At 37.0% G+C, this 17,151-nt stretch overlaps 2 protein-coding genes across 5 annotated transcripts in view; both read left to right on the top strand.

The window, feature by feature from the left end:
* Window positions 1–696: 696 nt before the first annotated feature.
* LOC127957565 (vacuolar ATPase assembly integral membrane protein vma21) lies at window positions 697–1,904 on the top strand. The gene is made up of 3 exons (XM_052556165.1): window positions 697–872; window positions 1,065–1,174; window positions 1,352–1,904. Exons 1-3 carry the CDS (start codon window positions 772–774, stop codon window positions 1,492–1,494), a joined length of 354 nt encoding a protein of 117 aa, XP_052412125.1. The 5' UTR covers window positions 697–771; the 3' UTR covers window positions 1,495–1,904.
* A 6,225-nt stretch (window positions 1,905–8,129) lies between these two features.
* npas2 (neuronal PAS domain protein 2) overlaps window positions 8,130–17,151 on the top strand; it is a 51,245-nt gene continuing 42,223 nt past the window's right edge. The window contains exon 1 of one of the 4 annotated variants that reach the window (XR_008153812.1): window positions 8,130–8,309. The gene's annotated coding sequence lies outside the window, so the exon portion shown is untranslated. The remainder of the gene's footprint in view (window positions 8,310–17,151) is intronic. The other 3 variants (XM_052556161.1, XM_052556162.1, XM_052556159.1) reach the window with 3 other exon arrangements.

Raw genomic sequence — 17,151 nt, 5'->3', positions numbered from 1 at the left:
TGGTTTTTCATAAAGTTTTTTTTCAGGCTAGCGGAAAGAAAACATACAAAAGACATTGTCATGTGTTTCTTTTATAGCACTTTATATATTTGTGTCAATAGATTCCAATACACTTACAATACCACCACCACCACATTTTTTTTTTTTTTTTTTTTATAAATATAGTGTTTCCTGGTCATTCTAAGCATTTTCTGAATTATGGAGGACAAAAATGAGATACCAAAAATTCTGTCTGTAAAAAGTTTTGACTCTAATATGTAAAACAAAATAAATAAACAAGAATTTTGAAAGTGACATCATCCATGTTTAGATTTTTGTACAAGAAATGCATGCAAATTAAAGCACATTTAATTAAAGAATGACTCATTGGCATATCTAAACCTAACATTTCAGATTTCAGAACATTACATCAGTGTAATCAATCAGCTGGGTAAGGCAATAACTAATATTTTTGTTTTTTGTTTAGTTCTTTTACCTTATTCACCTGAAGTGTGTCGCCTTAATTAACAAGAAAATTTTTAATGTTACAATTTTTACAACAAATCTTGCAGACATTGTAGTACTATTAAAAAGACATTTCCAGAAGATTATTTTATCCAACAAATTAATTTACTGGTAGAAGCTCGTCACAGCACCGCAGTGCCCCCTAGCGGACATGCGCGCAATCGCGCGCACAACCGCTGTCACGTTCATCCGCATCATGTGACAAAAACCCGGAAGCGCAAATCACTCAAGATGTCGCAGAACGGAATTATGAGCTATTGAGGTCCCATGTCTTTCTTCTTTTTAGTCCATAATTACAAATACAAAATGCATAATTACGATAAGACTGCTGTGGACCCCATGCCTGCAACCGCGCCTGATTTCAGAGGGTAAGATATTTTATATGATGCGCCTTTTATGCTCAGACTGCACGTGACCTTACAGTAAAATTACAATGACTTAGAGCAATTTTAAATTGAAATAGTCCATTAATGAATATCATTGTTGAATTTCAAATGATTTTAAAGCTCATATTTCGAGTAGTTTCATTTGTCTAATCTCTTTTCTTTGCTTTCATTCAGGAATGACGGTTCACTTGTCTCTGTGCTCAAGACGCTGTTGTTCTTCACTCTTCTGATGATAACTTTACCTATCGGACTGTATTTTGCATCAAAGTCTTTTCTCTTTGAAGGTATTTGCTTCCTTCGGCTGATAAACCAGTCTTTTAATCATGCTTTAAAATAATGATATCAGTAATATTATTTAATATCCATGTGTAACACTACATGTCAGTGCATATTAAATACTTAGGAGCTGATTTGCTTCGGTAATTCATGGGTTCTGCTTAACTCTAACGTTTTCTTCACAGCCTTTTTGGGATACTCTAGCAATGACAGCTACTTCTATGCAGCCATCGTTGCTGTGCTTGCCGTCCATGTGGTTCTGGCTCTCTTCGTTTACGTTGCGTGGAATGAAGGATCACGCCAATGCAGAGAGGGAAAACAGGATTAAGCAAGACGATAAAAACTAAAGGGAGAGATGGAAACACACAACACACTCTGTCTGATTCATTCCTGAACTAGAGAATCATAATGGAGTGACTCCATCTCTCTCTCTCTCTCTCTCTGTGTGTGTTTAATTTTCTCTGAACGTCTCAGCCTATCAGAGAGAAGATGCCTGAGTTCTCACAGAATGGAGGAGGTCATCTTTGGTCTTGCTATAGAGGTTGTGTCAGAAGGTGTTAGATGTTAATCTGTGTTTTTGTGCAGGGTTAATTCAGGATGGCAGAGAAGACGCACTGTTCCCATGAAAGTTCATTGTTATTGCAGTGTCATATTTGGACCCTTTTCAGTAGGGTCAGAGTTTTATGTTAACATTATGTGTTTTAGATCAATGTAGCAAATAAATCAACACTCCATCTCCCCATTGTTTGTGCCCCTTTTTAGGATCATATAAATAAAACTTAACTTAATCATCAGAATATTGATTTAGATTGATCTATGCCTATAATATATCTTTATGATTCACAGACATTTTTGATCACGTGACATTTATTGAACTATTTTAACACGGTCTCTTTGAATCAAAAGCTCTCACACTTAACCTCAATATATTAATTTAGCATGACTGAATAGATGTTCTGGCTTGAAAATCAGAAGTGGTTGCTACAGCTTTCAAGCTCTGCACTTTTTTTATCAAGTGGAAACTCAATGTAATTAGGTTTGACAAGTGAATTCGCCTGAGACTAAGCTAGGGACAGTGACGGAGGGCGGTGAAATCATGATTATTGAGAGGTTTCTGCATTTCTAAGCCTAGTTTAGACTAGAGAACATGACCCCAAGGCGACACAAGAAGATGATTGCATGCAGAGTTTGCCAAAGAAGGGATGTGTATATGTAGCTTTAAATTAAAATTGTAAATCAGAAATAACCTCCTGCATAAACCCATGGTTAAGATTATGACAAGAACAAGTCTAGAATACTGTTTGAGATTAGCCTTGAGCTCAACCACATGAATAGGCATTTTAAACTCATTCCTTCTAGCATTCTGTACCTGAAGCAATGCACAGTTAAGAAAAATAAGCTCACATCAGTAAATTTTCTGAATAAATCAGACTATATATTTCATATTTTTAGATTATATAATATAAAGAAAAAGTGTCTTTGAACCCCTAAGACAGTCTGTATCAAGTTGCATCAAAACACCCCGAAAAATGCATTTGGGTTTTGATGAGTTCATGAATAGGTTCTGGTCTGGACAGATTCTTACTGTGCTGTTCTTCATCTGGTAATGGAAGGAATGAGAGCTTTTACATACCGACTGCTAAATAAGACTGAGCCAAAATTATGATGAGTGAGAAACAGACGAAAGGGAAAAGTGAGTCAAATGGCTTGAGGTATGAAGCTGGGCAGGGAAACATCCCTGCGGAAATATTGAGAGCATGTCTGGATGGAAGAGGAAGAGTGAAAAGGAGCATTAGAATTTCCAGGTTTCCATCCAGCTCTGTCCTTTTCTCTGTCCACTGTTTACTACTATATCTGAGCTGTGCTCTGTGCAGCGCAGTCGAGTAACTCCACACTACAGGACTCTACACTGCTGTCAGCAGAACTATCATACTGAACTTTAGATAATACAACAATAGGAATTCATGTTTAAGCAATAAAATATGAGACGCCATGCTATAGTCAAGGTTAAATTAACACTTAACCTGAAACCAATTTAACTGTGACTATTATAATAAATAACTGATTGCTTTTCTAAAACATTAGGCCTGTCACATAATAAAATATAAAGGACTCATATTTAATAGATGTTATTTTATTAAGTAATAGTTCACTAGAAAATGAAAATCTGCTGAAAATGTTCTCGCCTTCAGGCTATCGAAATAGATTTGGAGTAATTTAGTATTATATCACTTAAATTGAATGCTCTGCAGCAAATGGGTGCCATCAGAATGAGTAATATTATGAAGAGAGGACTTGGATTTTAGCCAGAAACAATGGTTTGAAGTCAAAAAAATGTCTAAATGATGGATTTGTTTACAAATATGCAACTTTTCACTTCGCAAGATGCTAATCGATGGACTGGATTGTTGTGCATTACTTGTGGATTATTGTGATGTTTTTATCAGCTGTTTGAACTCTCAGTTTGACGGCACCCATTCACTGCAGAGGATGCTTTGGCGAGCAAGTGGTTAAATGCTGAATTTCTCATCTGTTCTGATGAAGATGAAAACTAATCTTGGATGAACTATGGGTGAGTAATTTTCATATTATTATGAACTGTTCTTTCAAATCATTCTGATAATATATTTCCTAACAAACAAAACGTCGCTTTGCAACAAAGATAACAATCCACTAGTGTTGATACTGTACATTAAAGCATTATTATAAAATAAATATATATTTAGAATATTTAATGTTTGAAAATAACTTTTTAAAAAGTGAACGTTAGTATTTTTTGTTCATGGCCATCTGTGTGTAATATTTGACCATGATGTTTGATTTACCTGAATGTACTCAGATCAGAAGAGGGATGTTTCAACAAATGTATTTCATTTGATCAGTTGAATTCTCACAATTGAATGAAAACATTTACTAATTAACTTTATGAATTGACACTTTTTTTGAGTTTGGTGAAAGTAGGGTGGTATAGTTATAGCTCATCAAAGGTAATTGAATGGCTGCCAGTTCAGTTCCTACTGATATCACCACTGTGTTGTAAGTCTGGATGAAAGTGTGTGAATAAGCATCTGATATCTAAGAGCAGATAAACTGCCACTGGCCCCATCTTCAGGATCAGTTTTCAGACAGGTGGCCTAATGGAACCTACATGTTCTAATCATGTCTTGATAACAGAGATAGGAGATGGAGAGGTCACAGGTTAATGTTAGTGTAGCAATACTTTGGCATATACAGAAGAGAAAAGAACTGAGGGGAAGTTGGAATGAAAGAGGGATGACTGAAAAATACAGGTCTTATTAGAAGTAACTGCAGCTCCATAGTGACGGTGGGAGGGTATTACAGATAAATAGGGCAAGGATAGCTGTTATCCAACTGTTCCTCAGACAGCAGTCCTGACCTGGAATCTACACAGTACATGATAAAACCACTAGCAGTCTGTCTATTTCTGTTCCACTCATTGTGTCTCCTCACTCCTGCTTCCTCAGACACAGAGATGACGGAGATATTCCAGCCATTTTTGCGTCATCATATCATTCTTAATCCAGGTCTGTGTGTACGTATCTGTGAGGGTGCATACGTGCTTGAGTTTATGGGTGGGTATGTGTTTGTGTGTGTGCGTACAAATCTTCCCCTATTACTCCCTATGACTCACTCCCGTCGTGTAAACACACATGCAGAGAGGTGAGAGGATGTTGTATAATCCCCCCCATTTCCTGTGTGCATGTGAATGTGGCTTTCTACAGTTAGACAATACATGACCTAACTGAGGTCAAAAAAAAGTCTTGACCATGCAGTTCAGACTTACAACTAATACTCTGACACATTGCAAACTGAACATAAATATCTCATCTAAAATGAATAATTTATATAAATTAAAATTTTAAATGTATTAAATAATAATAGTTATTCATTCAATAGTTATTCATTCAAGTATGAGACATACTTGTAGCTGTAGTCGGCTAAGTGTCTCCTGGAACAAATCTACTGTAGTGCTGTAATGGGATCTGAAGCAAAACCAATGGCCAGAAACTGGGTCAGACATCGACGAATATTTTTGTCTAGGTATGGGTCCCGTCTCAACCTGCAGAACCAGAATCCTGTTGCCCAAGTGGAACACATCCGCTAAGTCTCTATGGACACAATTTGGGCTCTCATCCTGTATTTTGATTGTGCAAAAGTAACTAAGGGTGATTCACCGACTAGCGACCATTGCCATGGAGACTGGGTTCTCTCTCATATTGTCTTGGAATTGTTTAGATAAGTTCAGTCTAAAAGAGAGAGAAAAAAGAGAAACGGAAACAAAGAATAATTCTAAATTCTCGCAGAGTAATCCACAGAGGCTAATTTGAGGCTTGTAAACATTTATCTAAACTGCCTGCACGAGAGAAATGTGTATGTGCTCAGCATTCAGAGGTAAATCTATTAGTAATTTCTGATCAGTAATGATTTTGCTAATGATTTAGACTACTGGTCTAGAACTAGCCTTCTTGAGTTGCCGGGTACAGACTTGAATTTGTCATGCTGATCTTGGACCAGTTATTCATTGAGCTCAGGCTGGTACATTTGAGTGAGCCAGCACACTGACTCATTGGGAATTCTGCCAGGGCACTGGGACAGCAATGTGTGCTCTGATCTGTACTTAAACACCAAACACCTGCTCTTTTCTTCACTCTCTTTCACGTCCCAAATGTCTCAATTTCCTTGATGTTACAGATAAAGTTATACTATTCTATGCATACTGTATGTATGTTATATATACCATGTACATGGGGAGGTCTTGGCCTAGTGGTTAGAGAGTTTGACTCCTAACCCTACATTTGTGGGTTTGAGTCTTGGGCCGGCAATACCACGACTTAGGTGCCCTTGAGCAAGGCACCGAACCCCCAACTGCTCCCCGGGCACCACAGCATAAATGGCTGTCCCCAGGTGTGTGATCATGGTGTGTGTGTGCCCTTTGATGGGTTAAATGCAGAGCATGAATTTTGAGTATTCATGTTCACTTTCATTTTTTTTTAATACTTATACAGCATTCTGCATGATGACATAATAAGCACTATTTATATACATGTGTATATACTATGTGTAATATTCTGTAATGCATTTAAAATTAATATAAATAGCTGAAAATGTTTTATCTTAAACAATATGAATTACCTTATAATTTACAGAGAAACAATCATATATTGAATGAACAGTTCATCCAAAAACGATTGAAAAAAAAAAAAGATTAATTGGGAGCTAAAACTATATCTTGAAATATCTACATTTATTTTTGCACAGAAATGAAAAAAAGAAACAGGTTTGAAAAAACCTGAGGATGATGAGTTTTCATTTTGGGGTGAATTATCCTTAAATGAGACAATCCATGTGAGATTATTGATTTATTTACAAACCATTACATGTATTTGGATTATATTTAATTGTTTTGAACACTGATGTATTGTTTTATTTTGTTCTGTTAATGTTTACTGCATTCTTTCAGTGTCTTGTGTGTTACCCTGTCGGTTCTTTTGATGTAAATTAACACTCTGCTGTCTTAAGTTGATAAAGAGGTCAAGGATGAGGTTAATGAAAAGTCATTGTGTGTTATTTATCCACCATTTTTTTACTGTCTATACATTTTACATTAGTGGTTTACTGTAAATGAGCTTTAAATTAGGGCTTTAATGATACAAAAAAGGGCTTTAATTACATATTATTAGCAAGTTCTGGCAACCACATCTGCAAGTTACTACACCTCTGGTCCTATTTGACTGCTTGTGTATGTCCAACCGATAAGTATTAGCTTACGTTTACAGGTCGCACAACAACAGTGACTCAGTATGGATCAGCTGTGTGATTTCTGCCTCTGGACTACAGCTGGCTGTCCTCGACTGCTTCATTGACCAAGCACCGCTGAGCGAACCGTCGGCAGATGGCAATCACTGTCTGACATGACCTAGTTACAGTCCACAGCAGCACGATCCAATTAAACCCCCTCCCGCCCGCTGATCTGTGTAGTTTGAAAGAAAATCTTTCCGCTTCTTAGAATTACATTTCTTCGTCTTTACTCGCGCAAAAATTTTAACGGTTATTTTTTTTTTCTTAGGGTAAAATTAATGGGGGTCAGAGTACGAATTATGCAGTGATTTTCTGCCTGTCAGGTTTTTCAAAGTAAGTTCTACAAGGGGATGCATATTTTGTGATAGGCGAATGAAATGCTGAATGATGAGTTTTTAAAATTTGTTGACGTATTTGGAAAGGGCGTTAGTGGCGTACTGTTTCCATGGTTACCACCTCAGACAAACTCACCTCACGTTAGTGTTCGTCGGAATCTATTTGGAGACCGTTGTAAACAATCGCTCTGACCAACGTGTATTTTAACTAACTTTTATGGTTGCAGAAACGTTTGAAAACAACTTTGACGCATATATTGGTAAGTTATAGCCTATAAAAATATGCAACCCCATCGCTGGCACTCGTGCTCACTTAAACTTGTTGGTCCAGATGGAGGTTAGTGATGACGCAATATTTCAAGGCATCGTTTACAGCCCCAAACTAATAAGCTGCGAAATACACCTTAATGAAACAATAGTCCTTACATAACATAACTGCCTGCCGGACTCCCACGTCATTTGGGGAAACTCGAGCATAACTATGACATTTTTTTTAAAACATCGTTGACTGGTATTTGTAACAACCTACTAAATCTGTAACCCAGGCTCCCCCTTTTATTTCCACACGAAGAGCTTGCCTCACTGAGACACGGCCTCCTTAATTCTCCGCCGATGACATTCTCTGGCCGGAGTTCAAATGGGTTGAGAATGAAAACGGAGAGGGAGAGAGAGAGAGCGAGCGCACACCCGCAGCGTTCCCCACCGTCGACTCTGGCGAATCCGGTCCGGCCACGCCCCTTCGCTCCTTTTAAGGTGTGACGACGGCTGCTGACGTAAAGCGTGAGGTGTGTGCGTTGGAAAATGAACATCAGTGAATGAAAAAAGCGCTCTGGAAGTCACTCATTGCCCACAGAAACGGTGCCGGTTATGTAACCCTATTGCATGTGTAAGGCAAGGAAGGCAAAAAACGATCTCGGTGTGTCTCGTTGCTGGAGATTCCTAGCAACTTTTCTGTTGAGGTCGGGTTCTCATTGCTGCCTCTGATTAGGTGAGTACGTTACTGCCGGTTGTTGCTTGGTTTAGTTTGTGAAATTAGAGCACACAAGAAGTGTGTCATTGTGTTAAAGGCGCCCATAACGGGGTTACATGGTGCTGTAGACGTTATGTTCGTGCAGTTAAAGTTGCAACAGATAAAACGAGTAGTGTTTGTCTTGTTTTTATTAGTAGCGAGAAGTAAATTTGTTTTTCTTGAAATACATTTATGGGGTTCTCTCTGTGATTAAGTGATTTGTTTCTTAATTGTTAAGTACAGTCTGTGTACTTTGTTCGTGTACTACTTGTTAAGTGACATATTCCAGGAATGTGATATCTATGGAATGTGATATATGTCAGATGGTTGTACGGATTGTGTGAGTCTGCATATACATATTCATTCATTGGCCGAGCTGACGTCTCTCTGTATGTTTTAAATAGAGGTCAATAGGTAAAGTAGAGTAAAATCTAACCCTACTCTGTTTTCTTTAACATGGACTGAAGTCATAGATAATGCTTTAAACGATGCCGATATGCCTTTTGAAAGTTTGGACGTAATAACCCTCAGAATAAAAGCACATATGAAAAGATTGCAAGTTATGTAACACATGACTTGAGAATCATGAGCCGGTGGCAGTGACGTCATGCCCTGGATTTCGTTCAGGGGAATAAAAAGTTCACTGCTGACGATGTGTTCGTTCAGACTTTTTTTTTTTCCACTCGACACTCGCTTATAGTTTTCGCTCAAAAATGACTTCGATCTCGCTTATTGTCTCATTTTATGTGTAGCCTAGTTCAGTTGTTGATGTTACTAGTTCTGGACAAAGTTAACAAAGGGACGCAAATTAAACATTATTGTATATTGGTGACTTGTTTGATTGTGATGTAAAGGCTTTATTGTTTGTGTAGTTTGTGTATGCCTGGCACAGCACGAGGGCAGTTGTCAGTCCTTTTTTATTCTGGTTGCCTGAATGAAACTCAAATGACATCAAATTAATCTATGAACAAATTGATTTATATTTGATAATGCACTGGTGTGAAGGATTCACACCTGAACTGCTTTGTTGCATTGAAAAATATAATTATTTTCAAATCAGTAACAGTGTTCTCCTCAGCTGTACGAAAAGCAATGTAATGCTCAAAAATATGTTTTAGGCTGTTTTGGCCCCCATTCCTGTTGAAGCTAAATGGGAGTTGAGCCTTGTCAGTAATGGGATGGGGAAACATACTGAAGGCTGCTGCTGAAAGTATTAGTGAGGTCAGCAGATGGTGCACACCCTGTGCTTTTTGTGGGTCATAGTCCCCTATAAAGAAATTGTGACATTTCTGTAAAAAGAATTAATGTTTAAATGAAGTCCTGATTCAATGTGGTCATACAGATTCCAAGAGGGATGTAAACCTGTTGGCCAGACAGATGCTGCTGTTGGCACCTTATGGCTGTTGCATGATCCACTTTGATGCTGCACACTGGTGAATTCTCTGTAAAGTGCTTTGGCTGAGAAAAGTGATATATAAATGAACAGATCTGAATGAAAAATTGGAAGGGGAAATGTGGTCAAAGTATGTACTCATCTAGCCTAATAATCCAAGATCTTTTTGAGCAGAGAATTTGGAAACAGTTGACAGAATAAGGCAACGCTTATAACAAATTCAGATCTTTCTTGAAGAAGATTATCAGAACCATCAGATATCAAATTAGATTAAAAACTGTGCAGCTGGTTTAGAAACTCTGAACATTCACCTTTTATTCTTTCCCTCAACGATGGTCCTCTTGCATAATTGTATTCCTTCTGTAAACTGTCAAGCCTACAAAGAGCATGAGATGCTGTTTCATTTAAAGTCTACATTGTTTTAGCAGGCTTTTTCAGAGTGTCTTTTTATCACATGCAAATTTTGATATCTTATTTAAATATGTTTAAAGAAAGAAAAGTGAATCATGATAATAATGTGCATTTATTTGTGTGTTTCATGTGTATTTGATCTGTCTGAAAGTGACTGTGAATGGGTGGGAGACTGAAAGGGAGAGATTGTGAATCAGCCTGTGTCATGGTTAATTAAGTTGCCAGTTAATTAGCCATGTTAGTAATGTGCTGATTATCACCCAGTGGTCACTTAATGTAATGAAGCAGAATGCTGTTTTATAACTGTGCTGTGACGGATATTAAATCAGATTCATGTGTTAAGACGTTTGCTAGTGAATTTAGTGTTGGTCAAGAAAAGAATAGGTGTTTGTAGTCAATCACATGCTGTCCAAACCACGCAAATGGACATTTGGCAAAACGCTACCTGTGTCTGAAATGGCCCCAATTTCCTTAGTTCTCTGCTTTAGGGGACAACCATTTGTAGTGTGTCCGAAACCACAGTGGACATTCAATCCCATAATGCACCTCGTAAACTATTACACAGTTGATATATACTTTTACGACTAGGCTAGCTGCTACAAAATACTCATGCGCTATGTGCATTATGCCAAATTAATTCTGCATTTCGTTCACAGTATCCAAATTTGCTCATCAGTTTTTTTCTTTACTTACTTAGTGGACTTTGTAAGCAGTGTCATGTAGAGAACAGGGAATGAGGACATATTATTTTTTCAAAACCTATAGTTGGTAGTACTTTCCTGGCTCTTGATTGACTCTTGATTGGCTCTTCCTGAGGTTGCCAGCCATTGATTATCAACATTACTTCATCAGAATAGCGCAGATGTATTTTTGAAGGATTTAGTGTTTTATATAGCTCTCTTTATCTGTTTCATGTTGCATTAATGGCTCAGTCAGTTATTCTCTTTCTTCAGTCCTGTATATCTGTTGCACTGTGTGGGCAGATGTGCTGTGTTCTGCTCTAAATTTTAAATTGTTCTGCATAAAGGCTCTCATTAGTAGAAAATCTCATATAGTGACTCACAAAAAAAAAAAAAAACCTCAGCAGAAACTTGGGGTTGTGGGTGGTGAGGGCATGTGACAGGTACACCCCCTCTGGTGTGAGTGTGTGTGTTAGGTAACAGATGACACAGTGAAAGGGCCACTGCTGGGCTGTTACGGAGCTATCACACTGGGGAAACTGGGTTACTGGGGCATGGCCTGCAAGCTTCGCCCTAGCATGCAGGCAAGCATGTCATTGTGACTTGGCAGGCAGAAATGGCAGTGAGCTGCTACTGCACCTGATTGTGTTAAAAAAAAAGTGCTGGCCCTTTAAGAGCTCTCAGAGCAGTGGCAAATGTTCAAATTCTGTGTCGGATCTACAGCCATGTGAACAGAGCATGAAGCTAAAAAACTGAGTAGACAGATAAAAATGAAAGAAACTCAGCAAAAAGAAGGACACAGAATGTGTACAATGAAGGGGAGAAAGTGAAGAATAAAAACATTAGAGAAAACACCCAATGTCTGACACCATTAAAAAGCAGCCTTTCAAGCATAAAGTGAGATTTATATAAATTTCATCAGCAAATGAAGTCCTTAGCAAAAATTAAGTTTTAATATATTTGAAACATTTTCACTGTCTGCAAACTTTGTATGTGATTGATTCCTAATTCTGGGTTTCCCAGAGTAGTGTTTGTGAACTCCCGGGGGCTTTGAAGTTGATTGAAAGCTACTAATTAAATCATAAAAATTAAAAATCTAAATAAATAATACTTATGAACAACGATACACAAATAGAAAAAATAATAATAATATTGTATTTACTTGCATGTCATGTGGCCAGCAACTGACATCATGGTTTAATTTATGAAATATTATTAATTAAAAACTCAGGAAGTATTTAAAGACATCTCAGACAGTGTTTATCACTTTGAATAAAAGCATTATGCCAAGTGTATGGAAATGTAAATGACAACGATCTCAAGTTGCCCCCTAGTGGCAGTCAAAAAGCATTTGTGAAGCTTCTCTGTGTCTGTACGAGGTGATTTTATAGTTAAACAGTAAACCTATAAAACTGTATTCTGAAAACACATTGTTAAAGTTATTTTGTCATGCCTAGATGACTTGATGTTTTTCAAAGACATCAAGAAATCTTTCTAATGCAAGGTATTTGATCTATACCAAGAACCAAAGGTCAGATTGTTGGTACTGACATAAATAAAACCACTGTCTTGAACATCATATGTTGTTGTTATTAAAATTTTATTGCTAAAATTGTTGTTGTTATAATTTTTTTTTTTTTTTTTACTGTTAGTAGTAGTAATGGCAGTAAAAAGTATATACAGCATACAGATATAGCATACAGTATAGCAATAGTTGTAAACTATGATATTTGCCCTCCCTCATGCCCACTGTCTCTCCTTGCCCTGAGGTCGCTCAGATGATTGTATAAGTTTGACAAATGAATGCAGTGTGAATGATTTCTTCTCAAGGTTGTGAAACACAGTTTGAGGGCAGCACTGTTCTTTTTTGAGAAATTTTACTACCGTCTTCTCAAAGCTTCTTACTGGTGACCACAACACAATTAAACACTGGAAACTTCTTTTATCTGTCTCTTTCATTTCTTTTATTGCAAACTGCTATATTTTACTCTTAATATTCTTCCTTCTGAAATGTCATGTCCTTTTTCCTCATTGTTCCTTTTTTCTAAGTTTTTGCTCTCTCCTTTCTTTGACTTGAATCAATTAGAGTGAGGCTAATCGATTCTTACATTCATGTTTCAATTATGATACACTTTGAGACATTACTTACACTTCCTGTCTTTCTTTGATCTTGCGCTCTTTTACATCCTCTAACTCACTCTTCCTTATAAACTTAGATGCTAAACTTTGTCCAGAAACAGACACGGTTGGTGGTGAGGTAGACACAAATATCATCTTCCCCATATGATGTTAACACAGTAAAGTAAACTCAATAATTTTACAAAAACAACATATATAGTAAAGTAATAAACAAAGCTGCTCTCCCTGATAAGCCTCAGTTCTTATCTGTTTGTTCAAATATAGTTTGCCCATAGCCCATTCTGAATTAACATCACAAACAGACTGCAAACAAAACAAAAATCCACAATTAGCAGGTAGACCATGTGATTACTGATTTTATATGAAGCTACCTGATATAAAAAAAAAAAAAAAACATTACCACCAGGACACAAACTTTCACCTTGTGTGTCTTTATCCAAGTATATTTGGAAAAGACTATGCATGTTTATGTCTACGCTTGACCAATGCTCTTTTTTTGGCAGTGAAATTCTAAAACTAACATGACTTTTTATTTAATGTCAGATATTTCTGCACACACACACACACACACAATCATCTGTTAGTTGGATTTTTCCTTGTAGTTTGCCATGAAGCTTCTGTAAACAGCCGTTTCAGGGTTTATTTACCAGCTAAATGATGCAAAATCTGATTGAGGGGTTGATAAGAATGATGAATTAAATCTACAGTGATTTATATTTGTGATGCGTTTTTTGAGGATTCTTTGAGTAAAACATTCATGAGAACAGCATTTAGTTGAAAAACAAATCTTTGCAACCTTTTAATTTACCCTCAGTCTAAAACTCTTTGAATTTAGCTATTGCCATAGAGATTATCTCCTCTCTTGCTGTAATAAATGAGATATAAAGGTTAAAAGCTGGTACTGGATGCCTACAACCACCCCCAGTCATGATTATAAATTCTCCGATGTGAAGAAAGCTCATTGATTAAGTACTCTGCTGCAAGGCCAGAATCATGCTAAGAATATCTCCGTTGTGCCTCATTAGTTTCGGTATGCTTTGTTTTTTGCAGTGATCATATCAAAGTGTCAGCCCAGAGCAGGATGTGTCACGGATTTGGGATTAGGTCACTGCTACCACCATCAGCCATGTTTGCATTATTCACTGCCACTGACCTCGATCATGCTTCTTTTTATTATATATATATATATATATATATATATATATATATATATATATATATATATATATATATATATATATATATATATATATATATATATAGTCATGATAACATTAATTCACATTTAGGAAGCATTCTCTAAAAATACACGGGTGTTTTTTTTTATCTAGATTTATCTTACTTGTGTATTGTTTAACTTTTATCAGCATTCAGCACTGAAATTAGTGCATGAAATAGGCGACTCATTATAAACAAATGACTTCATGTCGCTTTACTGTGTTTGAAAGTTATATTTGTGTATGTGGAGTTTGTAGCTCTGCCCAATGTCGGCGTCATAGGGAAAAGGGGGACAGGTGAAGCACTCAATGGAAATTCATCGTGATTATCATGTGAGCATTGCATCCAGCAAATGTATTTAGCCATGAACTGCATGTGCCAGAGAACTCTCTGGAAAGACATTCAAGGTTTAAAACGATTCATGGGCCATTTGTAAAAGTCACTGGCTTTTTAGCTTAAGGTTTTTCAGCAAACTATAAACAGTTCAAAATGTGCTCTCTGCAGATTTCTAATCTTAAAGAGGTTGTATATGCATTGTACACTGAAACGGTTGGGATAAGACATGGCCTGAAGCTGTAGAATTTGCTTGTCATTTCTAGTAACATGAAATATTGATGTCAGTGATGCAAGATTTACAGTAATACTGAAATAACGAAGACAATTTCGGTCTTTTCCTGGCACAAGGTTGTTATGTGGCTTTAGAGATGAGCTGAGATATAGTGAACAAATCAAATAGACTAAAATAGCTGTTTTCTGCTTGAGTACATTATAAACTTATTTATAAACGTATTTATTCCTGTAATGGCAAAGCTGAATTTTCAGCAGCCGTTTTTTCAGAAATCATTCTAGTATTGCTGATTTGATGATTAAGTAACATTTTGTTGGAAAAACTCACGTGTTATATTCTCCTGATTAATATAAGGTTCAATAGAGCAGCTTTTATTTGAAACATAAACTTTTTTTTTTACATTATAAATGTATTAACTGTTACTTTTGAATTTAATTGCTGACCCAAAGTAGTTATTTAAAAATCTTACTGACCCCAAACTTTTGAATGGTAGAATCTGGTTCTTTTCGTCCTTGATTTGCTTTCTTTTAATGTTAAGGAACAATGTAAACATTCTGCATAAAATCTCTGGTAACACTGTATTTTAAGGTGTCCTTGTTACACGTTAAATGTACTTAATATTATAATAACAATTAATAAAGCAATATTACATGCGAGTAACCCTAAACTAAACCCTAACCCTAATCATATAGTAAGTACATGTAGTTAATTAATATTACTCAGTTCATAAATGTATAATTACACTGTAATAAGGACACTTTAAAATAAAGTGTAACCAAATATCTTGTTATGTTTGATAGTGAAAAGCATGTCAGATGGGTTTGAGGGGAGTAAATGATGACCTCAGACAAACCTGACAGAGGAGGCCAGCCAGAGCACTTGTGAACGGCTGTAGATGGTGTTGGGGCAGATAAGTCTCTCTGAGTAGGGATTTAATGGCCGTAGAAGGTCTCGCGGGGCAGGGGCAGCTGTATTGTGGTGGCTACATGATTACGTTAAGCAAGTGGAAGTATGCTGCACATGACTATGGAGAAAATGTCTGGTATTCATGTCGCTGTCTGTAACCTTCTAATGGTGACATACGCAATGTTCAGCGCACGATTATATAACCGCCTGTACAGACGTCATTCTCTGCTCAAATGCCTCTCTCCCCCATCCCTCCTCCTCTCTCCTTTAAGTGCTTTCTTTCAGTTTTTTTCCCTCTAGGTCTGTTTCTCATCCCCCTCCACTTTCCCCCAGCCTACATTTTTCTGCATTTTATGTAATGTGCCTATGGGTGCATGATTAAGAGACATAATCATTTTTCCTCTGGTTTTTTTTTGTCTCTTTTTTTTTTTAAGTACAAGTGTGTCTGTGTGTGTGTGTGTGTGTGTGTGTGTGTGTGTGTGTGTTTAGCTGTGTGGAAGTATGGGTTTGTTTGAGTACACTGTTTCTTGTAAACCTTGATATAAAGCATTGCCCTATGAGAAATCATCAGAGTGATGCAGTGTAAGTCTGGAGGCACACAGAGAGTCTAAAGGGGTCATATCATGAGGAGTCAAATGTTCATTGATCTTGTGAGCATAGGCGGAGTGTGTACCCACCTTTTTCCTATGCCCCTTGATACTTTGCTCAAATGATGGGCATAATTTCTGTTTGCACTGTAAATAATAAGCAAAAGGTTCACTCTATAAATGCAACATGCACAGATGAGTGTTTCAGGTTAAGTCCTCTTTTAATCTGGGAATATTCTTTTCTTAGGCTTGAGTGGGGTCTTCTTTCTGTGTAAGCATGAGTGGTTATTTTTTCTAGGTTTCTAGGTTAGTCCTATTCTTACCACTGCTTAGAACACCAGAGTCTGTTCAGGTTAAAACTATTCCTGTCCGGGATTAATTCCATTACAGTTCATCTGTTTTGGCGGGTGTTGGTTGTGTGGCGGTTGAGGATTTGGGCTTTTTTTGTTCTGTTTGTATGTTCACTTTTATGGCTGACTCATGACAATTCTGCACCATCACCAATGTGTCCTTAAGGAAAACATGCATCTGATCTCATTTGCATTAAATTAATTTCATGCAGTGCTGTAGATTCATTCAAAATCAGTTAAAATGTGCCATATATTTAGGGCAGGTATATCGCAAAATAAAACCAGACAGAGAGATCGCAGGCAGCTGAAGTTGGATCTCAGGAGGTGGGTCATATTTCCAAAAACCATTTCAGGGATCACTCTAAAGCCGTTGTCTTGGTCTTGGAAAATCAAATCAAGCAAACCAGAAGGAGAGACAGATATTCTGAGCATGTACTTGCGGCTTTCAGCTTGTGAGATTGGAGATCAATAAACCATAAAATAAAAAAAAAGAAAGCATTTGAGATGCCACAGAAAACAGTAGTTTTTGATGCCGTTGTAGTTCAAAGGAGTAAAGCTGTCCTTTATGA

Source organism: Carassius gibelio, chromosome B5 (assembly GCF_023724105.1).
Source record: "Carassius gibelio isolate Cgi1373 ecotype wild population from Czech Republic chromosome B5, carGib1.2-hapl.c, whole genome shotgun sequence".
Lineage (NCBI taxonomy): Eukaryota > Metazoa > Chordata > Actinopteri > Cypriniformes > Cyprinidae > Carassius > Carassius gibelio.
This window is presented reverse-complemented; position numbering and strand designations above follow the sequence as displayed.

Coding starts and splice junctions, on each gene's coding strand:
- LOC127957565 (XM_052556165.1), top strand. CDS start 772: ATGTCTTTCTTCTTTTTAGTCCATAATTACAAATACAAAATGCATAAT. Junction 873..1,064: donor ACCGCGCCTGATTTCAGAGG/GTAAGATATTTT, acceptor GCTTTCATTCAG/GAATGACGGTTCACTTGTCT. Junction 1,175..1,351: donor AAAGTCTTTTCTCTTTGAAG/GTATTTGCTTCC, acceptor TTTTCTTCACAG/CCTTTTTGGGATACTCTAGC.